This window comes from Peromyscus californicus, unplaced genomic scaffold, assembly GCF_007827085.1.
Source record: "Peromyscus californicus insignis strain IS unplaced genomic scaffold, ASM782708v3 Scaffold_10__1_contigs__length_136768540, whole genome shotgun sequence".
NCBI lineage: Eukaryota > Metazoa > Chordata > Mammalia > Rodentia > Cricetidae > Peromyscus > Peromyscus californicus.
The window spans coordinates 39,093,206-39,121,191 of NW_026294391.1; the positions used below are offsets into that span (position 1 = coordinate 39,093,206).

The window sequence follows — 27,986 nt, forward strand, 5'->3', positions numbered from 1 at the left end:
AAGGCATGAAAGCCTGATGACTTGAGTTCCATCCCCAGAACCCACATAAAGATGGAAGGAGATAACCAACTCCTAAAAGTTGTCTCTGATCTCTGCATATGAGCTATGGAACTCGCCCCCAACATACATTCACAAAATAACAAAATATTTTCCTAAATTATAAGTTTGAGGAATATAACATTGACTGCTAATTATCTTAATATAACACCTCTCCTTTTTTTTCTGAAAAGGAGTATTAAATATGAGAAAAAACTTTGGCCAAAATGAAGTTCCTGTCTTCAAAACCTATGAAGAATTTCATAAGACAGTTCTTCGGGTAAGGGTGTTTTTGTTCGTTGCTTACTTTACATGTGAATCACATACAATGCAAGATGCACTACAGCACTTTTCTTTTTTTTTCTTTTCTTTTCTTTTATTTTATTGGTTTTTCAAGACAGGGTTTCTCTGTGTAGCTTTGTATCTTTCCTGGAACTCACTCTGTAGCCCAGGCTGGCCTCGAACTCACAGAGATCCGCCTGCCTCTGCCTCCCGAGTGCTGGGATTAAAGGCATGCACCACCACCGCCTGGCTACTACAGCACTTTTCAAAGTGTAGCTGCAAGAGCATATTCTTTCAAATAGTACAACAAGTGTTATAACAATATATGTTCTTAGATGAAACCTAAGCCACATAGGGACATTTTATGTCCTTTCAAGCACTTTTATTAAGAAGAAATTTTGGCCGGGCGGTGGTGGCGCACGCCTTTAATCCCAGCACTCGGGAGGCAGAGCCAGGCGGATCTCTGTGAGTTCAAGGCCAGCCTGGGCTACCAAGTGAGTTCCAGGAAAGGCGCAAAGCTACACAGAGAAACCCTGTCTCGAAAAACCAAAAAAAAAAAGAAGAAATTTTGGTTTATATACTGAAATTTGTATTAAGAAGCCTCAAAATATGTCGTTTGAAATCTGTCAATAGTTTTATAATGCAAACTTGAACATTGTGATGTATGCTTCTGACAGATGTTAATAACTTTCCTTCATTATTTTGACTCATGAAAAAAAGTGGAGGTTTTTTTTTATATTTCAATTGAGGCTAGGGGTGTAGTTCACTCACAAGATTTACCTCGCATATGCAGAATCCTGGATTCGATACCCTGACAACAATAAAAGTAACAGGAAAGTTTTCACTAACACATAATGATTCTGGGACTTGTCAGTTGTTAGTTATATGCTACAAATATCTCCTCTCACATGAATCCTTGGCTAATGATTCACTCAGACCAGTTTCAAACCACATAAGTTAATAGAATATTTGAATCTAATGGTTCAGTTCTTTAATGATTATGTTATGATTCAAATTTTCTACTTTTCATGAGCCATCTTTGGTAAATTATATTTCCTAAGAATTTACCAATCCCATCACTTTCAATTTTACTGGCATAAAATTGATGATAATATTTTCTAGTTATGTTTGTTATGGCTGAAGCTTCTTTATGATACCTACTTGTTGTTCTTAAGATTGTTTGTGGGCCTAGAAAGACAGATCAGCAGTTAAGAGCACTGGCTACTCTTACAGGGGATCTGAGTTTGATTCCTAGCACCCACATGACAGCTCATAACTATCTGTAACTCCAGTTTCAGGGGCTCTGACACTGTCTTCTGGCCTCTTTGGGCACCATACACACACGTGGTACACAGACATAAATGCAGGAACAAACCACTCATACATATAAAACAAAAATATTTTTAAGAAGATTGTGCTTTTCACTTTGCAAATCACTTCATCAGAGGTTTATTACCAGTATTGTTCTTTTCAAAGAATTGATTTTTTTACTTTCTTTTTTAAGGCTCTATTGTATCTTTACATTTTGCTCTTCACTTCCATTCTGTCTCTTTATAAATTTGATTATTTTAGAGATTTATTTATGTCATAAAATAGAACCTTACATTCTTCTTTTCCTGAGTGGTTTATTTCTCTCACTAAAATATTTATGTGATCCATTCATGCTGTAGCTGGTGACAGAATTCTCTCTGAAGGCTGAATAATAGTCACTTACATGTCATATGATATTTTGCAGAGCCTTTTATCTGTCAGTTGCTTGAAATATGTGTTAATACTTCTCTGTAGCTAAATCAAATAGTTGAGTTGAAGTATATAAAGACAAGAAGCTTGATGTTGCATTGGTAGTGTAGTGGTGAGCATAGCTGTCTTCTAAGAAATGAGGCTTATTTAGCTGCAAGTTGAAAACTGTGTCCTCTTTGAATGGCCTCTTGGCTGAATCACTTGTGAGATGGCTTCACAGTGGAACTGGCTTCACGTATGAGAGGGAACAATCATAGTGTAAGACAGAAAGCCAGATTGTGGGGAGGAATCATCAGTCTTCTTCTGTAACAAACACCTGTTAGGAATCAACCACAGTCTCATAAGAACTCAAGTACTAAGGAAGGCAGTTTCCTCAGTGTCCTCACACTACTCTCCTCTTAAAGACTTTATCAGCTCTCCCATTGTACAATGAGGTCCAAGCTTCTAATACATGAATGCTTGGAGGATTGACCATATCCTGTAGCATGAATCTTCAAAGCTCTTACTAATAAAAACAAACCCAGAGCCAGGTATTGGGGTGAATGCTGAAAGATCAGAGAAACAGAACCAGCCACAGCTAACCTCACCTTGCCAATTCCTCAGCTGATTTCATTTCCTCAGACTGGAAGCCTCTGTTTCCTCATCTGAATGGATCTCAGCTGAACTGCTGTTCAAAAGCCTAAAAGCTTAACAGACTCTAGTTCCTGGTTTTCACACCTTTTATACCTTTCTGCTTCCTGGTGTCACTTCCTGGGATTAAAGGCGTGTGTCACCATGCCTGGCTATTTCCAGTGTGGCTCTGAACTCACAGAGATCTGGATGGATCTCTGCCTCTAGAATGCTAGGATTAAAGGTCTGTATGCCACCATTTTCTGGCCTCTATGTCTGTCTAATGGATGTTCTGTTCTCTGACTCCAGATAAGTTTATTAATGTGCACAATATATTGGGGGACACAATATCCAAACCATACCAGATTGCTTCCATCTTTTGGTCTTTGTGAATAATGCTACTGAGAATGAGGATGAACATAGCCATTTGAGGCACTGCTTTCAACTCTTTCTTCTGTTTGTCCAGAAGTAGAAACACTAGAGTCTATGGTGTCCTCTAATATTTTGAGGACTGGCCATACAGTTTTCTACAGCTTCTTCATTTTAACCTCTCAGTGACAATACACAGGGATTCACATTTCTTCATAATCTTCTCAAAGCTTGTAGACAGAGTCTTGTCCTCAGTTCTAGTTCCTTTCCACTTGCGTTTGCTTTGATTTTTGTTACTGGGCTTGGGTACCAGGGTCTTGAGCATCTGGCAAGTACTCTACCAACATAACCACATGCCCAAGCTATCCAGTTGTGTTTTACCGTGAAATTTAACCTCTACTTTGATGTTTTCTTTCCCTTTATGCTGAAGATAGAACCCAGGGCCCCATACATGGAAAGGAATTGTTTTGCCACTTAACTATAATCTCAGCCCCTGAATTGATATTTTTATGATAATTTCATTTGAAGACCCTTTGCTTATGTTCACATCTCTGATCTGTTTAGAGTCTCGGGTTCACTCAATTTTTTAAAATCCTTGTTATCTATGTTCCTACATCCAGCACTCTTTTCATGTCTTAAAACTCCATTTTTTTATTTCATTCTACATTTTACTCTTTCTATACACTCTTCCTTTATGATAGATTGCCCTTCCCTGTGTTTGTCATTTTGTTTTTACCATGAGATCTTTTATTTGTAACTATCTGTCTGCATGAAGTCTGTAAGCCTGTTTCTTAAAATAATCATTTTATTGCAGAACAGGGCTAAGGACTGCTTCGAGTGACATATTAGATTGGAGTTGTTAAAGATCACACATGCAGTATCTGGATTGTAGGTAGCTCTATTGAAGTGAATGTGGACATCTGGTTAGTACTTCCTGAGGCAGCCCATCTTTAGTTGCCCTCTTCTTAGAATTGAAACTGAGGCAGGCCCACACATGTCCACATCTCCTTTGTACAATCTTTTGGCATTTCCCATGTTCTAGATGTCACCTTTTTGGAAACTTGGCTTCACATCATGGTTTCTGACTTCTTGTACTATCTGTTAACACACCTTTGCTTTAATCCCAATCTCTAAGTCATCTGTGATGAATAGGTTTCCCAAGTCTCTAACATTCCTTTATGTTCTAGTGCCTACATTCATGTTAGTCTGTGATATGTTGTTTCCGTTACTTTACTATGAGCTTGGTCCTAGTATTGAAATTAAGTTCATTATTTTATTAGAATACACGAATTGCATGTAATAGTCAGTTTCACTATGACATTTTCATACATTTATATAATTATTTTGATCAAATTTGCATCCCATTACCCTCTATTGTTCCTTCCCCTTCTCACTGATCCCTTTCCTCCTCCCAGCCATTCTACCCTTCTACTATCATAACTTGGAGGAAAAGGATTTCATGACACCACACTCTACCCTGAGAATTAATAGTTAACAGGAAAGCAGATCATGAGTCCTCAGCTCTTCCTAAGGGTCTCTATGCAATTAATAGTTGCTAAGGGAACAAAAGACATTTTATTCTGGCTGTAGCCACTGAAAATGTACTCAAACACCTATACGGAACGCTTCATCCATACTCCTATAAGCAGCCCTAATGAAATTTATAGAATCAAGCATGAAAACATTTTTATAGATTTAAAAAATCATTTTAAATGTTATTTACCAGGAAGTATTTGTCTGCCTATTAAATCCACTACACAGAAGAAAAGTGATGGCAGTAACCATCTTTATAAGTAGATAGCTAGAATAAGCACAAATGAAAGTGCCCTTAAAAATTCCTAGCATTAAAAAATTAAATATGCTTAAATTGTGACAATCTAGACACAGAATTGAACCTTCCTAGCTTGTGCTAGAGAGTTTAGTGTTAGTTGTGTGTACATTGATATTTGTTTGTCTAAGTGACACGTCATTTGATAAATATCTCATGCTGAAGGTTAAGTAGATTCTGTGTAGGAGGCAGAATAACAGATTTTTTAATTAAGTACATGCCTACTTTATAGATATGTAAGTAATATACATTTTCAGTATTCTGTTAGAATTATTTATAAATGTATACATAAAGCTATCATTTTATTATTGTTGCACTATTTGATTATGTTATTATTCTCTTTACTAGTCATTTGAAAGCATTTCAATTGTACTGAACATAGATGGAAAAATTGTTTTTATATCACAGAATGTATCACCTCTTCTTGGCCATCGACCAGTAAGTTTTTCCAGCTTTTGGGGAAAAGGGTCATTCTGGTTTGCTGTTTGTGGGGTTTTCATTTTTGCTTTATATAATTCATTGATGTCCAACTATGCCCATTTAATTATGGCATCTATCGTAGGTCTAATTTTTCTGTATCTTAATTTCTCACTTAATTTATTTTAAAAATCTTAGATATATTTCTTTATTTTTATGTGTATAAACATTTTGCCTGAATGTATGTCTGCACCAAATCTATGCCTGGTTACTGTGGAGGACAGAAGAGGGCATTGGTCCCTTATTATTCTAATCTCAGACAGTTGTGAGCTGTTATGTGGGTGCCAGAAACTGAATCCAGGTCCTATACAAGAGTAACAAGTGCTTTTAATAGCCAATCTATCTCTCCTGCCTACCTCCCTTTTTGTAAAATATATGATAACTACTAAGTTGTTATACATACTATGAATGTTTTAAGGTTCATTTTTAATTTTTAAATATTTTTTTAGCTACTGCTAACTGTTTACTAATTCTCAGGGAGAGAGGTAGTGTCTCATGAAGTTCCTCCCCTTAGCTACTGTTAACTATCTGTAAACCATCAGGGAGGAATAGGGCCTTTAATTACTGTTAACTACCTGTAAATTCCCAGGGAGAGGTAGGGTTTCATGAGATTCCCCCCTCCAAGATGTGATAAAAGAATTGGAAGGGGTTAGCTGCAAGGAGGAAAAGGGTCAGTGAGAATGAGAAAGGATAAGAAAAGGTAATGGAACAATCTTCCTCAATAAAGTCTGCATCATTTGGTGGTGTTGTTACTCATATCTGAGTGGTTTTCACAGTTTATTCCACATTACACAAAGTTGCTTTATGAACCAGAGAGCTATAGCACTTGGGCTTGAAGCATGGGAATCAATAAAGTTTAGCAGATATACTAGAGTTATATCGAAAGTAGATTAGAAACTATTCTACAGCAAACTCCAATATTGTTCACTTTTTTCCTAATTAATTAAATGAAATTCATGATTAGCTGAAATTAGTTACTTCTTCCTACTATATGAGGATTTCTTATACCGAGAGTGCTAGCTATAATATTATTCTGATTGTTTTAGGTAATTTGTCCAGAAATTTTATGCCCTTTACCATATGTGGTAAAACACTTACACACACATATGCACATGCATGCACACACATATACGCACATGCACACACACACATATGCATACACATATGCACACACATGCTACATAAGGTACACATACCTTATGTAGCATGTGTGTGCATATGTGTTTTGAAGGAGAGGCCTTAAAGAATATGTACTTGATTACCTGAGACTTACATGAATAAAAATAACAGTATAAAACTGAGAATTCAGCTTAGTTAGTACAGTGCTTGCCCACCATACACAAGGCTCTGGTTTTGATCCCAGCACCACATAAACTGGGAGATGAAGGCTGGAAGGTGAGAATTTTAGTCATTTATGTCTATGCTATGAATTTGAGACCAGCTTGAGATTCATGAGACAATGTCTAAAATGCATAAATAAAAATATTTTTATATAAACACTAAAAGGGAATGAAATTGTGTTATGTTTATCACATAGGGTCGAGAAAGTATACCTGAAGCACTATTTTATTATTTTATGTGCCTTTTCACTAAATCTAATTGTTATACATTTTTCATAATCAATTAAAATCTGAGAAGTTACACAGAGTCATTCTCCTGGGTAATCCTTAAGCAAACAGACTTTTCCATACATAAAGTTCATCATGGGAAGAGTTTCTCAGGCTTTAGAAGTTTGGCGACAGGAGCTCATGGCATTGAAGAAGATTGGCCTCTATTTCCAACCTGGGGCTTCTGCAGAGATTCTTACCCTCCCTGGCCCTTATTTGCTTTTCTGATGTATGTGTACTATGAAAAGAAAACATGTTTCTTGCCAAGATTCTCAGCAAATAACACTGAGCAGGATAAATTCCTTTCTTCTTGTGGAATGACTGAGACAAAAATGTTAAACAGAATGTGTTGAAATAGCTATTCAAATTTCTCTTTTAAAAACCTTTTCATTTATTTTGCTGTTATTTCTTGCTTCATAAACGTTAAGTACCTTGAACTTTCTTCCCTGTGTAATGAGAAGACTGAGTGCCAGAGATAGAAAAAATAAGATGATTCTAGTCTTTGTCTCTTTATTCTCCCCCCCTTCCTCACTCTCCTCCCGATTTCCGTGTATTTGTATGCACACACTTGCACATGGGTCAATGGTATGATTGCTAATGTCCACTGTTTTAGTTGGTGATTGATCATAACTCTTATTGCAGCCCAGGTTGGCCTTGAACTCATGATGATCATTCTACCTTGCCTCTAAAATGCTGGGGTTACAGGTATTAACCAGCACGTATCTAGCAGGGATTTGTGTGTGTGTGTGTGTGTGTGTGTGTGTGTGTGTGTGTGTGTGTGTGTGTGTGTGTGTTAACAGCAATTGAATTGAAAGCAAGGCCTTGTCCATGCTAGGTGAGTATAACTCCTACTGAGTTAATCTCCAGCTCTCTGATTTTTTTATGATGATATCCCCATTTCTTCTACTAATGCAAGTGTAAGCGACACCACTTGTTTTATATTTCACATCATATTTGTTGTGCATATCATTTAGAAATTCTCATTTTTTTTGTAAGTTTAAATAGTTAACATACAGTCTGGTTATACTTTGCTTTGCATCTAATATCCACTTATGAGTGAGTACATACCTTCTGAGTCTGGGTTACCTCTCTCAGCATGATATTTTTTAGTTCCATCCATTTGCCTGCAAATTTCATGGTGTCATTGATTTTTACTGCTGAGTAGTACTTCATTGTGCATATGTACCACATTTTATTTATCCATTCTTTGGTTGAGGGGCATCTAGGTTGTTTCCATGTTCTGGCTATTATGAATAATGCTGCTATGAAAATAGTTGAGCAAGTGTCCTTGTGATGATTGAGCATTCCTTGGGGATATGCCCAAGAGTGGTATAGCTAGGTATTGAGGAAAGTTGATTCCCAATTTTCTGAGAAACCACCATACTGATTTCCAAAGTAACTATACAAGTTTGCACTCCCACCACTGGCCTTAGTGTCCTGAGTCCTTCGATTACAAGTATAAATCTACTTCTAGCTCATTAGCACATTTTGTATGCATAGACATACTTTATTCTTATTGTACTCCTGAAAATTATAATTCATGTAATGTTCATCCTCGGTAATGTTTACTCTCTGCAGAAACATTAATTACTTCATATGTAATGTCTATAAGTAAGAATGTTCCATAGCACATTTAGTAGGATAAGTAAAAGTTGAATTTGAGACAGTTGTGGTGCAATAAAAAGAACAATAATCATGAGTAAAATGGAAAATAATTCTACATCTTGCAGGGAATAATGAAGCTGCAGTGTGTGTATATATTTAGACAGTGTCTGTGAGGTAATTGTTTAATCATTTGTTGGATGTGAAAATCAATGAAAGTCCAGATTAATCAGAGATAAATTAGTTTGGGTATTTGAATTGTATATTTATAAAAATGAAAATATTTTTTATTGAAAAAATAAGTATTTCTTTATGGTACTGGGGATTGAGCTTTCCCCACCAAAATGAACAAGGCCAAATTAAAATGTAGAGAGGGCTTTGGACCCAAGTGTGAAGAAGGTACAAAAGAGAAAGGATTCACATTGAAGAGTGAGAAAGTGTGGGGGTTTCCCATTCACATTCAGTTTCTTGGACACTATGGACAAGGAGCTGAGATTTTTCCAGGCACATAGCACAGAGGGAAAGAACACATGCTGATAATTACAACGTCAGTCATCTCTGAGATGGCTAGGGAAGACTTCAACTGTTTGAGGGAAATAATGTACAGAAAAACTGTATCCAGAATAGATTGTAGCAAGGAATAACTGCTGGAGGGTAATAAAAAATGACTGAAGTACAGTACGTACAGCCATAAATGGTCAAGGGTAGAGCTAAAGTCACTGGTGATAAGGAGACAGGACAGACTAATAGTATTTGTATAGAAAGCAAAATCTGTTCTCTCTCTTTCTCTCCAGGAAGATATTGTGGGGAAGACTTTATTAAATATTCTTCTTGATGAGGAAAAAGAAGAAATATCTCAGAAGGTCATTCTTAATCTTCCTTTGGCAAAGTCAGGTATGTTTACATGGTTTTATTTTGTTTTGATTTAATTTTGAGGTTTTGAGTGACAAGTAACACTCAGCTGAATAATTTCTTGCTCTTTTAACACAGTAATTTTTTGAAAAAATTATTAGTCACTGTAGCTGCTGATCATATATTCATTTAAGATTATAGCTTATCATATCAAACACTTCATTTCTAACATTTAAAAAAAATTCTCTCCTGTGGGGGAGTGGGGAGGAGCTCATGCACCCTCTTCCTCAGATGAGGAGCTAATGACAGTTGATGCATACTTGGAGAGATAAGGGGATTTTCTTCAAGGATATGGCCCCTGGCAGGCTGACCATGATCAAATACAGTAGATCTCAATCTTCCTAATTCTGTGACCCTTTAATACATTTGCTCATGTCATGGTGACCCCAACTATAAAATTATTTTCATTGCTACTTCATAACTCTAATTTTGCTACTGTTTATGAATTGTATTATAAATGTCTGTATTTTCTGATGGTCTTAGATGACCCCCGTGAAAGGGTCATTTGTCCCCCAAAGGAGTTACAGCCCATGTGTTAAGGACCACTTCTGTAGTGAATGTTTGCATTCAGAAGTGTATGAACAGCACAAATTGGAATTGTATGGTTTTTGGGGGCACAAAGATGGAAAGGAATTAGTGGGGATGTGGAGCTGGTTCTAGGAGGAGCTGGTGGGAGTGGGATATGAACATGATCAAAATATACCATATGCATATATGAAATTCTCAAAGAACTAATAAAAAATTCTTTATTGAAAAGTCATCCCCAGCCCTGTCTTTTTCTTTACCCTAAACCCTGATTACAGCAGTATTTCTCTAATTGCAGTGTAGACAAATTTCTAAAAAGTCTTATTAAATAAGATACACAGAGCCAAATACAGGGGTGAAAGCCATAGAGATCAGAGAAATAGGAATAGCCACCAACTAAACTTAGCTCACTATGCCACTGTAGCTACCCAAGAGAACCTGCTTCTTTCTGTCTAACCTGAGCCTTTATTGCCTTATTGTTCTGCCTTCTCATTGGCTCTTAGCCCAGCTACCTCACTTTCTCCTCACTGCCTGTCTGTACAGACCTCTAGGTCTCTATGGTTGGCACTGGGATTAAAGGAGTGTGTCACCACACTCGGCTGTGTCCTTGAACTCACAGAGACTCTGCCTGCCATGCCTGACTTTTATTTATGGCTGGCTATGAACTCTGATCTCAGGCAAACATTATTTATTAACATATGATTAAAATATCACCAAATTTCAGCACAAATAAAATATCACCACATTGCAGCAGTGCTATATAAATACCAGTGTGTTATATTCTGAGTGGTACCCTATTCTACAGATGATAGCCCTATGAGTACCATCATTCATGGAAAAAAAATTGTGTTCTTTAAAATGTTGTCCTGTGCAGGGTGTGGTGGTGCACACCTTTAATCCCAGTACTCAGGAGGCAGAAACAGATCTCAGAGAATTCAAGGCCAGCCTGGTCTACAGAGAGAGTCTGAGGACAGCCAGGTCTAGATGGAGAAACCCTCCCCCAACAAAAAAATGTTTTGACTAAAGAAGACTTTCATTGACTGAAATAATCCCTCTGACCATACAACTTTATTTGTTTCTTGCTCTCTTTAGTTGGCAACCTTATTGAATTTTGCTGCTATGTAAGAAAAGGAAATGCCAGCAGGGATGCTCTGGATACATATGGTTACAGGAACATGTACAAAGGCAGGGACACATATGAGTATGTAAAATTCATCTTGTACCTGCAGGATTCTTATGACGGTAAGCAACCCAGCCCCAGTCCATGATTTTTAAATAATGTTCAAGAGTGGTGTATTCCTAATTAGTAGCATACTTGTTCTTGTATTATTAGTATTTACAAAATCTTTAATACCCCTACACTGACAATTTCTGGCTATACCTATTAGGCATTGAAAAATAATAGAAAAATTTATAAGTTGGAGTCTTAGAGAAACATGGTGGATTAGATTGATAAAGAATGGCTTTCTCCTCTTACAAAACAAAATAAAATGTAAAATCTATTCCTAAAGTTTAATGCACTGCCAAGCTTAAAGGGAACCCCATGAATACCCAACTTACAAATGGATTTTGTAGTTTATAAATCATACCACAGATTGGATTAACTGGGGTCTAAAGTTCTAACATCCTACCAAAGACAAATATATAAAATATAAACACTAAAGTTCTGTACACTAATATAGGAAAAGAAGTTTGTCAATTGTGTATTGTGTACTATAGGGTCTAGTGTATAATTTTTGAGATTTAAGGAAGTATAAGCTGATAAATCAACATACATAATTAAAATTAACTGCTTTAGAGCCATAAAACATCTAACGTAATCAGAGGTATACTATGCTTTATGCTTTCAGTATCCAAATGCTTGTTAAGACATTTCTCATGTTCCTTGGAAGTTAAAGTTGAAGTATCCTTAAAAAAACACTTGGATAGTGCATGTACATTTATACTTACACAAACACACCCACACACCCACACACATACACACACACCCCCACACACACACCCACACACACACACACACAAACACACACACACACACCATATTTCTTTCAGAGACTACCACAATACATAGGGCAACAGCAAAAGATAGACATCAGCTCAAATTCACGTTTGATTTTCAGTATGAGTGTCTCATATTTTGGTGGTGACCATCTAGGGAGCTCAGAATGGCTCAGAATCTTGAAAAATGCCAAAGGGATGATAAATAGCATTGTGATGTAGCAGTTGTCTGCATCCTTGTTTATCTAGTATGTATTTTAATTTAATTACCATTGTGTCTATCAACCTTAGAGTCATTTGCATTTTTTGGAAACTATGGTCCAAATAGCAGAAGCATTCAATCATCAACTCCAACAATGTTATGGGATCAGCAGTACTATCTTGTGGGAACCATTTCAGTTCTTTGTACAAAGCCTGAATCAGTGAGTATGCTGTCTGTTTCTCACACTTTGAAGGGCACATCATTTTCACTTTCAGCCTCTGGACATCAGTGCACAAACATTCAATACTCAGTACAGAAAGAACAACTTTTATGTTTCTGTTAGTAAGTGAATTTCCATGTAACAGAAGCTCTGTTTTTTCCTCTTAGGTAGTTGATTGTAAAGGTTTTTTACCTCTCAAAGGAAAAGATAGATTTTAGAATCCAAGTGATAGGTTGAAATTCTTTAGTTTATTCTTTCAATAACATGGGACACTTTTCATGTCCCAGATGTTGTGTTAAGTGTCAGGGGAATACATAGAGTCAGACAATAAACAAAGCATTGATGAAAAATGTCATAGGGATGAGAGTTGGTAGGGTATCTCTGGTGATTTATGTTTGGAGTACAGGACGCCAAGAAAGATTTAAAAAAAAGGCAATCTGTAGAGAGTGCCTTGGCCCTACTTTGGAGAGTTTGAAGGAAAAAAATGGTTATGTGACTCAAATAAGGGGAAAACGGTAAGGGGATAGCGGAGGCAGGCAGGGGACAGAGTGTACAGAACTTCACTATCTGTACTAATGCATATGGAATTTATGCTAAATACACTAGAACGCAGAGGGGTAATATGATATGGACTGAAAACACCAGGCTGCTTTATAGGTAAAACGTGAAGCATAAAGAAACAAGAATGGAGCTAACCAGATGTGGATGGTAGGTGGGAATGATTGTAGTCATGGGGGTGTAAATTCCAGGATTTGGGATGAATGGAGGCACTATCAGCAGATACAGACAGGACTAGAAAATTGTAGACTGTGCAGTATTGGTGGCCCAGATGAGGAACTCCATTTGGCCTATGGACCATGTTCCTATTGTGATGGCAGAGTAGATGGTTCCTACATTCAATTTTAGAATAAACCACTTCTCTATATTGAAGATAGTAAGGAAAGTGGTATAGAGGGGAAAACTGAAGGAAGTTGGTCTGATTTGATTGCCTCATTCATTCTTCCTTTGTACTAACCCTCTAGGACCTGAATTCCATTATCTGCCATGAGAATACCGTCTTCTAATATGTAGGACTCAGCCTCAAGGTCTATTGCTTTTTTGAGAAAGAGAAAACAAATCTTTCTTGGTTCACCCATATTCCACTAGTCTCCATCATGACACCAGGAAGTTTTTTGTGATTTCCTCCAGTTTTTCTTTCTGGGCCTCTAGGATATTGTTTCTATATCAGTGGATATTTTGGAATACATATCTGAAGAGAACAGAGGGATAGTGTTCCAAACAGTCTGTACAGTATGATGGTATAAAACAGTGAGAACTTGAGTCGAAGTGAAATTCATCTTCTGGATCTATTAGTGTTGGGCTAAACCATTGTATGTGTATACCTTGTTTTCATACCTGTAAACCCAGTGTCTTCCTCACACTACCATATGGATCAGTTGTATCTTGAATATGTAATATATGTGATAAGTATCAGGTAATATTTTGTATACAGATACATTTAAATGACAATTAGGGGGCTGGGAGAGGGTGTAGCTCTACTCTGCACAAGGCTATATAGATTTGACTCAAATAAATGCCAAAATGATGGTGACAACAATGGAAACCAATATGCTAATTGTTCTTCAGAAAAATCCTGTTGAAATTCAACCCACTGTTATAGTTATTGAATCGGATGATGACTCTGATATACAGCACCGCAGGTAAGACATATCATGGCTGTAAGTAATTAAAATCAAAGCAATTAAAAGATCATCTAAGGATTTTAATAAATCTAAAATGAGCAATTTGTTGGTATGAACCTAACTCATCATTTAATATAATTCATAGTTTTCCCACAGAATACATATAATTGCCTTTTTATTTTCAATTTATTTATTTATTTATTTTGATTTTTCCAGACAGGATTTCCCTATGCAGTTTTGGAGCCTGTCCTGGAACTTACTCTGTAGACCAGGCTGGTCTCGCACTCAAAGAAATCTGCCTGGCTCTGACTCTGGAGTGCTGGGATAAAAGGAATACTAGACCTCACTATGTAGACCTGGCTGGCATAGAACTCACAGATATCTACCTGCCTCTGCCTCCCAATTGCTATGATTAAAGGTGTGGGCCACTGTGTACAGCCTACAAGATAATTTGAAGGCAAAAAGTTGCTTTAAGAATTTAAGAAAACCCTAAGCTTACCCTTTAAAACAGTTTTGCCAAGCTAAGTCATTTTAAGAAGAAAGATTAACATCTGAAGTACTTGGGAGACCCAGAGGTACCAGGCTGTTTACTACCTTAAAAAATTCACAGATGAGAACAGATAGATAAAAAGTAACAATACTCTACAGCTAAGACACCCAGTTGAGAAAAAGTTGGGGAAGGCTTGAAGTTTTCAGTCTTCAATGATTGGTTTAAAATGAGGGATGGGAGGAGTTTGGGTCTAGTACAATTGTCTGTTGGGCTTGCAACCAGAAGCCCCTGAAGCTGGCCAAGAAGTCAGCCAAGACAGACTTTTAAATTCCACTCATCTGTAAAGTCACAATGAGAATTCTACAGAGACTGAAAGTGGGTAAGTGGTTGCCTTTGGCCAGGTGTTGTATGTGGATGGGGATAGAGGGGAATGACTGCTAGAACAGTATAGTTTTTTTTCTCCTTACATAAGAAAATGTTCTTAAATTCTCTAGGGGTTGGGGATTTATCTTAGAGGTTTGCCCAGGAACTGCAAAGTCCTGAGTTCAGTCACCAGCATATAAATAAATATGTAAAGACAAAAGGACTAAAACCCTCAAGGGAACTAAAATTACTCCCATAATTGTATGATCTGAATGTGCCCAAAATCATTGAATTAAAAGCTTTAATTGAATTGTATGAAATGTAAATTTGATGTAAAAAAAGCTCTGGGGCTGGGAAAAAAGTTCAGTTGATAAAGCACAGACCTGGAGTAGTTAGTAGTACATGCCTATAATATCAGATTCCAGAGGTGGGAGCAGACAGATCAATTTAAAAAAAATATGTGTCTGGTGCTTTGCCTGCAGTATGTCTGTGCACCACATGTATGCAGTGCCATGGAGGCCAGAGTGAGGTGTGAGATACCAGGAAAGTGGAATTACAGACAGTTGTGAGCTGCCACATGGGTGCTGGGAAATGAACCCCCAGCCCTCTGAAAGAGCAGCCAGTATTCTTAACTGCTGAGTCATCCCTCCCATGCCCAGATTACAATGGTAAGGTATTCTTTGGTAACATACTGAGTTTAAGGCTAGTCTGGGATACATTGAGATCCTGCCTCCAAAAGAAAATCAACATGTATGTGTGTATATATATGTACGCACATACACACACACACACACACACACACACACACACACACACACACACACACATCTCTCTCACATACACACAGAGAATTTTCTTTAAGTATTTAGATATTATAAATAATACATGACATTGTTTATGTTTAAAGTACTTCACACTGGAAATCAAACCAGTAAGAGTAATTATTAGCTGGGCGTGGTGGTGCTTGCCTTTAATCCCAGCACTTGGGAGGCAGAGGCAGGTGGATCTCTGTGAGTTCGAAGCCAGCCTGGGCTGCAGAGTGAGTTCCAGGAAGGGCTCCAAAGCTACACAGAGAAATCCTGTCTCAAAAAACCAAAAAAAAAAAAAAACCCAGTAATTATAAACATTTTATGTCCAAGTCATATATGGAAAATCATCCAATAACTCATTAACTGGCTTTTTTTTTTTCTATTTTATCTCCTCTGAATGCACTCAGAATTTCCAAGGTGTCATTTACTGCATTTACTGTTAGGTTATTTTGTTTTTTTTTTTTTTGTTTTTTGTTTTTTTTTTGGTTTTTCGAGACAGGGTTTCTCTGTGTAGCTTTGCGCCTTTCCTGGAACTCACTTGGTAGCCCAGGCTGTTTTTTTTTAAAGTCATATTTATTAACATAATTCATCCTCTTATATTTTGGAGTGATGGAATTTTTCTGTTGTTTGGCCTCTCAAACTAAACCCTTTTTTTTGTGTCTGTGTGTTTTAGAATGTTAGGGATAACCAGGCTTTTACACATATTGGCTAAATGTTCTTCCATTGAATCACACTTCTAATCCTAAGACACAGTACATTTTAAAGTTATGCATACAAAGTAATGGGTTTGCACTATGACATTTCCATACTTATCTATCAGTATATAAACAGATTTTTAATATAGTATCCTTATTAATTCTTTGAGAATTTCACACGATATATTTAGATAATACTCACCTCCAGCTTCTCTTTCTAATTCTTCCTAGATTCATTCTTTCACATTCCATCCCTACCCCTTCCAACTTCTTGGCCTCTTTTTTTTACATATTCCACTGAGTCTGATTTGTGCTGGCTACATACTCATGGATTTGGGGCCATCCACTAAAACTTGTTCAGCCTACCAATGGTCATACTCTTAAGTAAAATTGATGCTTCCTTCCCCAGAAAACACAACTGTCAACAGCTTCCCAAATTAGGGATAGAGGCTTATGAGCCCCTCCCCACTCCATTCTGGAATGTTGACTGACCTGATCTTACATAGATCTCATGCAGGCCATACCACTGCCGTGAGTTTATGAGTGCAGTGATCCTGTCATGGTCAAGATGACACTGTTTCATCCTTGATCTCTGGTCTTACAGTCTTCTTGCCCTATCTTCTGCAATAGTCCCTAAACCTTGTGTGGCAGGGGATCATAGATTTACCATGTAGGACTAAACACTGCAGTAACACTTATTCTCTGCACTTTGACCAGTTGTGAGTTTCTATGTTAACCACTGAATACTGCACAAAGAAACTTCTTTGATGAGTTCCAAGAGCTATACTAATCCATGGACATAAAGATATTAATTTAGAGGACAGTTTGATACTATGTTATTTAGCACAATAGTGGCAAGTTGATTGACCCTTGCAGCTGGTGAGCTTCTCAGCCTTGTGTCCTTTTGTCAGATTTATGGTGCTAGTCATCTGTTCTTCCTCCTGTGGTGGGTCCTTCAATCCATTCCGAAATGGGTTGTTTGTCCCCATAGCATTCATGCCACTATTGCAAACATGTGCATATCTTGCCATGCCAATCATTATTGTTGATCACAATGTTCACAGCTGGTAAGACCATTGATGCCTTTTTCCTCCATCAGCCTGTATAACCCTTCCAGTACTAGGAAAGCTAGCCAGCAGAGAGGAAGCTTCCTGGCCAGTACACAAAACACATTTTGATAATGATTTCTTTATGATTTTATATTAAGGCTTCGAAAACGACGCAAGAGGAAGGGAATTCAAAGGAATCGCAAGGCTAAATATTTGAAAACAAAGCATCCTGTATCAGTTAACGAAGTATGTACATTGACAGACATTAAGTAGAACCCTCGGCCTTTATCCTTGTAATTCTATTATTTAGTTAATATGTGTTGCCAACATAGAAAGACTTTCATTTTAGTAACTGTCTTGTGAGCATGGCAGTGTCCTATAGTATGTTTTTCTTTTCTTTCCGTAAGAAATGGCCATCCTTAGAATAGTCCCTGTGATATCTTAGAAAAACAGTCAAGCTAAACTCCTTTTCGGACGTCATAGAAAATGTTTATATTTTGCATTTTGTAAAGAAAGTTTGAAAGTTGGGCATCTTGACTTATGTCTGTAAGGTTAGAAATTGGGGCAATGAGGTAGGAGGATGGCTACAAATTTCAGGCCAGATTGTGCTACATAGTGAGTTCCAATAGAACCTGGCCTAAAAAGTGAGACCTTGTCACAAATACAAGTTTATCAAGGCTTGCTTGGATAGTGTGAGAGACTCGACACCTATGCTTGTCATGTAGCTTTCAAATACAAGTGCACATGTGCACAAGCACCTACACATACACATGTATACACACACATCTACACATTATTTGTAGAAACAGTTCTTTTAATTTTCAATTTTAGTACATTCTAAGCTGATGGTAGCCTGTTTTATATACCCTTACAGTGCTGAAGAACAGACTGATCTGTTCACTCTTGCAATGCTGGGCTTCCACAGAGAGCAAAAACTCTCATTTACATATGGTCATGAGCCGCCATGTGGTTGGTGGGAATCAAACCCAAGTCCTCTAGAAGAGCAGCCAGTGTGCTTGAGCACTGAGAAATCTCTCCAGTCCCCACCAAATTGCATGTTAATTTTAGAGAATTTTTTATTTAAGGCTAGTTTCTTGGTAATTAGCCTGATTCTAAGTTGAGCATCCATGAGTGGTTAAAATTAGCATTTGACTAAAACATGAGCAGCCTAAGGGAAACTGACAGCAATGGATTCCTTACTACAGCCAAAATACTCTTACTGATACCATCCCATTTAATCAACCTAAAACATTAATCATCTTTTACTTGGCTTTCACTTGCTTGAAGCATACTTTGCGTGTGCAGGAATTCTGGAAAACCCACCAGTGGCTACTATCCAAAAGATGTTGAAGCTTAGTACCTTAGAACAATATTTTAAAGGATATATGTGGGATGTTGTGATGGCTTTTAATTGATTGAAGTATATTTAAAATTATAAAAAAAAATAAGTTTGAGTTCTTGCTTGTGTTTCCATTTTTTTGTGTCTTATTCTATCTGGTTAGTGAAATGTGTTATCTTCTTTTGGAAATTCAGGTTGAGATTATAGATATTCAACCGGCTACTCGACAAATTCCATTTGAATTAGTTCAGATCAGGCCACCATCTCAATCAAGTACATGCACAATAATAAGTCTAGATACAAGCGAGAGCACAACAACAAGCACTTCATCCATAGAATTTTCAGCAGCATCGTTTTCATCAGGTAGGTACGACCAGCTATTTGGATGTGGACTAAATAAATGGGATGACATTTGAAGTGGTTTCAAGATTTAAAATAAAGATAGTGTCTGGTTTAAAATGATGTGAAATCACAGATGTCAAGTCCAACATTACTCATTTTCTGTGAATTTTTTCAGATGATGATTTCAGAGCAAAAAAGAAAGAATCTTCTCATAGATTCAAGCAATCAGGGCTCTTACACATTTTATAAATCCAAGCAAGAAATCTGCAGACTTTCCTCCTTTCTGCTGAATTAGTATTATTCAGTTGTTTTTTATTTTAATACTACAAATGTTGTGATAGACCTGTCTTTGAAGGAATAATGTTTTGTCGTTTGTGTCCATGTAGTCTAGTCTATTGCAGCAACATGCTTTTAGTGTTTTTTGTTGATGTTTTGAGACAGAGTCTTGATGTATAATTCACCCTGTCTTAGAAGTCATCGCAATCCTTTTACCTCTACTCCTGAGTGCTGGGATTACAGAAACACAGGCATGTGCTTTGCTAGGAAATTTTAATAGGAGGAGAGGCAAATAGGTTAATCCCTCAAAAATACTGCTGTTCCTTTTATGTGTTTCAATAAAGTACTAATTACACAATTGTACAAAAAAACTGCAACACTTGAGAAAAGGACGGGTATCCATTTACCATATTATTGTAGAAATTTGTATTGTGGAATTTTCAGGTATTGTGGTTAATCTTTTATTCTATTTTTTCAGTTCCAGATGTAGTTTTAATGTTTAAATAGTTTTTAGTAATAATACTTCCATTATTTCTGTAAGTTTCATAGTTCTATTTCAAACTATCCATTGAAAACAGTACAGGGGTGTGTTTGTGTGTGTGTGTGTGTGTGTGTGTGTGTGTGTGTGTGTGTGTGTGTGTGTGTCTGTGTGTCTGTGTGTGTCTGTGTGTCTGTGTGACTATTTCTTACATTTACATGAGCAGTGATTGCTCATAACCTACATGTCTGGATTTACCTTGTAGGTTTGTTCTGAGGAATTATATTCATTACTGTTAAACCAACTGTGGACAAATTCTTATAAGCTCTCACAGCTGTCCTTTCCAGTCAAAAGAGCACATCAAGATATCTAGCAACAAATGTTGAAATTGAGAAACTTCTGGGTCTATTGCTACGGCTTACTGATATTTGAGTTTCTTCATTTGGTATCAGAAAATTGCAAATATACTGTTAAAGTTCAAAAGTCATTTGGAAGTGGTTGATTGTACAAGAGTTTAGTCGAAATTCTGAGCACTGAAACTATCAAGAAACTAGAATTTTCCAAAATGACTAAAATGGATAATCTAAAACTAATATAATGGTTGACGGGCAATTTGCTTATATCCATAGCATTGTGGTGAGGTGTGCATCCTCAAGTTGCACAGAGGAGTTGGGAGGCACATTGTGGGTCAATCTGCCTGATTCTGATGTTTACATTTTGTATTTTTTTCATTTTGAAATAATTTTGGACTTAGAGGAAAATTTCAATGCAGTACTCAGAAGGTAGAGGTAGAAAGACCAGGAGTTCAAGGCCATTCTTGGCTACACAATGAGTTCAAGGCCATCCTGGAATTCATGAGATCCTGTCACAAAAAATAAAATAATTTGATTTGAAAGAACAGTACAGAGAAAAATGAACAAAAAAGAGAAATTTTTAGCTATTTTATTCTGATCCCCCTAGTACCACACATTACATAAGCAAAATACCACTGAGTTTCATGCCTATTCCTAATGTGAAGCCTTTTCCATCTGGCTTCTTTCACTTAGAAATGTACAGTTGAAACTTTCCATGTCACAAGAGGAAACAATGATCCACTTCATTTTATTGTACTTTATGAATATACTACAGGATTTTAGTCTATCCATCAGCAGAAGGACATCTGGGTTGCTGTCAGGATTTTGCCGATTGTGAATAACCTTACTACAAACATTTTCCCAAAAGTTTTCTGTGGAACTTTAAGTTTGCTTGGGTAAATTCCTGACTTTGAGACTACTAGGTCATATAGGAAGTATGTCAAGTGGATTTTCCAAATGATGTCATAATTGTTCATTATTGTCTTTTCTCAGCTATTAAAGCAAAGGTGTATTGCAACATCTTACAGAGTTGTAACTTATTTCAGCTTTATTATTATAGGACACCAAATATTCTGAAGTAGAGCCCACAGAATGTTGCCATGGAAGGTTACTAACAACTGGGCTGGATTTAAGCCCCAGTGTAAACTGGGAGGTGGACAGAAATTCAGACATACTTTACTTGTCTTTTACTTTCAAATATGAATGGCTTTTAAACTACTGTTATCCAAATGATTCCTAGTACCTGGCACATCTCATTCTCAATCATAAAATTAATCCATACTGTCCTGTTGTATAAAGCTGGCATAATTTACCATTATATTCATGCTCTCCTTTGTGCTTCCTTCCTCAGGTTCTACATTTGGACAAGGCTCTATGATAGATCCAAAGTACTTTCAAGATCCCATGGACAAAGAATTTGAAGTAGCTCCAGAATTTCTTCTCAGTGACAGCGAAGAAGAACAGGCTTCTCCAGAACAAAGAGAATGCAGTAATGAGAATGTGAAGAAACCCTTGGAAGAGGCAACGGGCTCTAATCGAAAAGACCATGTTATTCATGAAGTGCCTGGTCCTTCAGATGAAGTTTCCTGTGTGGTACTAGAACAAATTGAAGTTAACAAAGACCCTAAAATCCAAGAACCCATCGTGGACCAAGGACAAGAACATCAAAAGATAGTTGAGACAGCCCCAAAGTGTACAAGCACAGTAGTACAACCTGTGCACCCAAAGGCATTGGTGGAACCTAGGGTGCGCAGAGATTTGCCAGCCACTGTTGTAACTGAGGTACATCTGAAAGTCTTTCAAAATTCATTTTTCTTTTTGTTTGGACCTCTAACATCATTGAGCTTAAATTCACTGTTTGCTCGGGTTTGCTTTATAAAAAGCATGATCTCTATTTTTTAAAAACATATATAACTGTGATGTACTAGCTTTTCAGAAACAGATGAGAACCCTTGAACCTTTACAAACAGGGAGGTTGGATGTTCTCTAAGGCACACCACACCCCCATGGTTCTCATCCTGTTAAATATACAAGGATGTTAAATACTTCTGAGAAAATTTGAAGTAAGTGGGAAATTGAGCTGCTCTGAAAATGCAGCATTTCCAAGGGTCCTGCTTTTCATCAGTTGTGAGGCAATGCTAACCATCTCAAGAAAAGACAGCTTTCTTGACAACTCATCCCACCCTTGCCCTCAGCACATACCACAGCAAGCTAGGTTTCTCCTCTTCTAATCTTCTATCCTTGAAACTGTGGACATAACCATGCATTTTGATAATCATTTTTTATACTATATAGAATTCTTAAATATACAGGATGAACAAGCTAAGAAATGTGCTTTGCATCAGTAATGTATAATTGTGTGTACCTATTACTGACTCAAAAATCAGATCTCCTTCTGCAATGACCAAAGTAATCTTCATAAAATGAAAAGCTAAAACACAGGCATTTCCGTTTAGTCCCAGTAGTGTGACAATGGCAAATTCCTGAGCCTCAATGTCTCCATTTTTGAAAAGGCCTTCTTGCCTTTCAGGGATTTCTGGAGTACCATGAAATTTATTTGAACTATTTAGGAAATCTATGTGAATACATTTACCCTTTGAAAAATGCCCGTACCGCCCCCACAAAAAAAGAAGCCAGGTGGCAGTAGTGCACCCCTTTAATCCCAGCACATTGGAGGCAGAACCAAACAGATCTCTGTGAGTTTGAGACCAGCCTGGTCTACAGACTGAGTTCCAAGACAGGCACCAAAACTACACAGACAAACTCTCAAAAAAAAACAAACAAACAAAAATTCCTTGTGCTAAATTGTCTTTGGTTTTTTCTTCTTTTTTGGATTAAGATGCAATTAAACTCTTAATGCAGTTATGATTTAAAATTCCTAAAATAATAAGTGATGGTTCTGCAATCTGGCTGTGTACAGGAGCTGAGGAGAGCCCAGCCAGCTCTTAGCAGGGGCCAGTGCAGCTTCTTAATGTTTGGGCTTGGGTGAAAAACACTTTTCCATGTTCACTGTGTTCTGTGCACTAAGGAAAACCATTAACTAAAGCAAGACCTTTGTAATTTTGTGTCCTTCCAATTACAGCCAAGAAGACCACGTCACTTCCAGCGTCCACTTTTGGGAGAAAGGTTTGCCCAACTCTGTGGCCCACGGGTGAGGACACAGGTCTATGATTTGAGTATAAGTAGATCCTTCCATGAGGAACCAACTTCTTACAGAGATATTGAAGAAGAGGTATGGAATGTTGATTTTACTTTTTATAACTGAAATTAGATTCCACTTGCATAATAAGTTTGATTGGCTTCTTTTACTTGGCTCAGCCTACCCCATATGCTGCAATTGAGTTGCCCCAAAGCATTAAAAATATCTGTAATAAGTAGATCTATATACAGGCTCAATGACATGCACATGCTTGTGCAGGTGTTCTGGATTCTCAAATGTCTGTAACCCAATGGCATGTCTGTAGAGACCCACAAAGGTTTCCTAGTAAGATCTGAGCATGCTTTCCTCCTTATAGGAACCTTTTAAAATGTGGGAGTTGGCCTCCCACACATGTCTGTGACTAGTGTGTTGCCAAAGCAGCCAGTAGTTCCCATAGCCCAGTACCAACAGAGACCAGACTTCCATTATTTTCGGGTTCATTTGAAGGTTGGTCATTTCTAGCAGGGGTGCTTTTTCAGACATCAAAGTACTTTTATATTTGTTTCTGATGCATCAATACCTGCAGGAGAGGGAACAAGAACAATGTGTATATGAGTTGGCTCAACGTATTGAGATGCTTCGCAATTTACCATACCAACGGCCGATGGCACAGCAACAGATGGGGCAAAGACAAGAAAATCAGGTATATCGGCCACGAGATCAGGTACAGGAGTAGTCAGAGCCTCAGATGTTGATAAGGGGATGAATGGCATACTGTATCGTTTTACAATAACTATTGGTTTTGTGCAGGTGGTAACCGTTACTAATGACCTGGGACGACTTCCCACTACTTCCTTTGGAAACAATAACTCTGCACATCCACGAAGTGAGACACAGAGGTAAGAGACAGATGGATTGGGGAAAAGGGTGGAGGCCATTTCTTTTCCGCTGTTCCTGCCTATATAGTGCCTATTTCAGTATCTGTTGATAAAATGGAGGGTCTTCCACACAAAAAGGCTAGATAAGACACCCTAAAAGCTAGAGATTTCACATATAAGCCTTGAAATCATTTGGGCTTCATTGCTCAAGTCCAGACTCTCAGCACAGGGTATTTGCACAGAAGTCCTTAGTGACCACAGCTAAGTAATTGCGGAATTTCATGTCCATTTTTCAGCTTCTCTGGAATGAAGGCATTGACCATGAAAACCACGGAAATAGATGTTTGTTACATTCTGTGAACAGGCAACAGCATATAAAGGCTGAACATGAATTGTGTAGTATGAAGGCATACATACATTCTAGCCCAATAATAATGTCTCTCACTTCAAATACCAGAGAGAAAAGGCTCTTCCTAGCATGTACTTAAGATTCAATAAGTGCTTTTAAATGAATGCTGTCTTACTGAAGCAGAGTCTCAAAAAGCTATGGGGATTTCCATCTGCCCTTACATGTGGTGAAGTGGGTCAGTGTCATGTTTTGTAATGTTTCTCATCATCAGAGCCTACCTAAAAAAGGATTAAAATGAAGATTCAGGGTCTTTGGTAGGGCTTTGCAACCCATATCATTCCCTGAATTGCCCAAGCTTTTGGTTGTGGAAGAGCTCTGGATTTGATGTTAGGAAATGTGCCTTGCTGGTAGGTATTACTCAGCCACCAGATCCCTGAGGTACTCATTTCTAGCCAGATGGAATGGCATATACAAGGCCACAGAGAGCACAGGCATGGTGAAACTATTTTTGTGACACAAAAGAAAGCAGGTGAGACAAGTGACTTGACTGTAATTTATCTCAGCATCTGTGTTCCTTTTACATTGACAAGCTCTTATACTGAAAACAAATGTACACCAAACACTCAAGACCAGGAGAATTTCTCATGGTCCATCATTCTTTGACCTATGTCACTGATCCAAATTTCTTCTTTTGCAGATTTTGTGCTGATAATGCCAATCATACTCCTCCACTGCTGTATCGCCCATTGGCAAGGCCACGTCAAACAACACCACTGCCATATCAACCAGTAGCAGAGACATATCAACCTCTGGCAGCAACCAATCACTCAGCAGCAGCAGTGACAAGTCACCCATCTGCAAGTTCACAACACCCATTAGCAATGTCACAAGTAAGTGATCCCCAATCATCTGAAAGTCTTGACTCAAACAGACCTGGACTGGGGAGCTCAGAAAATTTCATGCAGCTATAGATGAAATAATAATTTTCACAATGCCATGAGCCACTTTACAGAACACCATCATTTACTAAGGGTCAACATCAATTGGCTTTATAGACAAAGAAAATGGACATGATAGAGATATCCCATGGATCAAGAGGGATTCTGGAACTCTTTTTCACAAGGAGGATACCTCAGCAATATACACTGTGTTTGAAATGCAGACTAGAAAGCATTATCAGTTTGAAGAAAGTTATACATGTGGTGGTAGAACTCACTGCTGAGTAAAATCATCGTCTACTTGGATCCTTGTATAACTGAGCTCCACATATGATTCTTAAATACAACCTAACTTTCAGTCTTCCACAGCATAGATTACCTAATGAAAGTGAGACACAACTCATTTTTAATGCCAAACGCATTGCTGAGTCCAGATTGCTTTCTGGACTTACAGATCTTATGATCCTGCAATGCAGTCTAGTTCTTACCTTGGGTGTGTCTCATTATATTGAGAAAATCCCTAAAGTTCACTTTGCTGAATGTGCTTTAACGTAAAGCATCTATGAGGTGCCTTAGGTTAGACATGGCAGACATACTTGGGGGCCGTCTGTTGGGGCTGGATTGCAGTATAAAAGCTGGTCCAGATGACAATAATACAGAAGAATTAGCTCCTCATGTTAAGACCAGCTAGCCCTATGAGGAGCAGAAATATAAAATCTGACAAATTAATAACCCATACAAAAGTGTTTTCATCCTACAACACAATCTACCTTAAACAAAAATAGTAATCAAAAGGATGGTTAGACATTCTAAATGTTTAGAAATTCTAACTAACTTAATGTGAGATATTTTCAAACACATGCCTTGACCAACTGAACCATCAGTGTCATTAGAAATTGGGTCCCGATGAGGGACTGCCTATATAGAGATCAAAATGAGCAAATGATCTGATGGGGCTTTTAGCAAAGTAGACTTCAGTAGTACCCCATTTCTTGCCTTTTACCAAGACAATGACACCCTCGAATGGGGTCCTAATAGTCAGAGTTGTCACCAAGTTGATTTGATAGTGCAGGCCAGTGAGGGTAGGGATTCAGATAGCTCATTTTAAGAGAAGTAGAGTAGGAGCATTAAGGGCTTCACTGTGAGGACACACTCTGGATCCGCTCTCTGCCTTCTGGTCATTCCTGCTCTTACTGCCTTGGTCTTTAGCTGTCTGCCCAGATTAGAGCACAATACCTACTCGATTTTTTTCTTATTCACCTCATTAGGTTCCACTTACTGCGTCCTATTTCATTTCAAAATATTCAAAAAAAGAGTCCTACAACAGACATCTTGGTAACATTGCCTTTGTGCTTGATCTCCTCCTCCACTCCCTGGTGGGAGCTGACAACTCTTCTTCCACTCTGGAAATGTAGAAATGCAAGTCCAAGCCTAAAGGTGGACTTTGGCTAGGCCTGGTTGCAGAAAAGTTGAGGGCCAGACACACATGCTTCAGCTTAAAAGGGAATTTTGATGTCTCAGGACTGCCATTAAGCCGAGAAGCAGCTGGAAGAAGAAATGGGACAGGCCTCATGTCTTTCCCAGTTCTCTCTCTCCTACTATCACCCTGTAAGCCCCTACTGCAAAAGAATTTGTCAATTGCTCCCGAGCTTGAAATAAAAGGATCCTTCCATAGCCACAAAATGGGCCAAAGAAGTATAACAGAGTATTTTACTCTATCACCCTCCCCCTCTTTTTTTTCAGCTTGCCTCTTCTAACCCCCGAAGAGAGAATGGGCCACACTTGATTCAGCCTGGTCAAGAAAATTCTGGTTGTTTTCAGGCTGAAGAGAACATTGATCCTCATCCATGAGGGGAAGATGAGGCAGAAGACAGACCACCAGATGGTCTGTGTGGGAAAGGGACATACAAAATGGGCAGAGTCCCTTTATGGGAGAGGGAGGGTGGGTTTTTTTTTTCTCTATTTACCAATTGAGTTTCTAATTATTTTTAAAGCATAATCAGTTTATTGGAAATGATGCTACAGAAGCAAACTGTCACATCCCACTTTGGGTGTGATAACAAGTATTCACTGGCCCCTGCTTGCCCCAAGCTATTTCATGTGGCAAGCTGACTTCAATGGACATATTTTCAGGGGACTTTTGGCCAAAATAAAAAATGCCACATAAGTTTGCAATATGGAAAAAGTTATTCACACCATGTCCTTTTCCCAAATTCTGGGGTCTTAATCTTGATTTATTCCCACCTCCCTTCTGTAGCCCTATAACCCTGTTACATTGGGTAACATATGTGAAATAGATATCCAATTGTGAGAAATTAATATCTGCTCAAAATAAGGTACATCTTTGCTTAATAAACCCTGTGCTTTACTGTAAGTCTTGTGTCTGTGTGGATGACTTT

The 27,986-nt window shown here is 37.9% G+C and overlaps 1 protein-coding gene across 1 annotated transcript; it reads left to right on the top strand.

Moving 5' to 3' along the window:
• The first annotated feature begins 131 nt into the window (after window positions 1-131).
• Pasd1 (PAS domain containing repressor 1) lies at window positions 132-27,928 on the top strand. Its single transcript, XM_052745017.1, has 14 exons — window positions 132-316; window positions 5,213-5,302; window positions 9,345-9,444; window positions 11,080-11,229; window positions 12,277-12,407; window positions 14,034-14,107; window positions 17,654-17,741; window positions 19,029-19,197; window positions 21,635-22,065; window positions 23,366-23,515; window positions 24,009-24,146; window positions 24,233-24,321; window positions 25,347-25,539; window positions 27,331-27,928. Exons 1-14 carry the CDS (start codon window positions 242-244, stop codon window positions 27,436-27,438), a joined length of 1,986 nt encoding a protein of 661 aa, XP_052600977.1. The 5' UTR covers window positions 132-241; the 3' UTR covers window positions 27,439-27,928.
• Window positions 27,929-27,986: the final 58 nt, after the last annotated feature.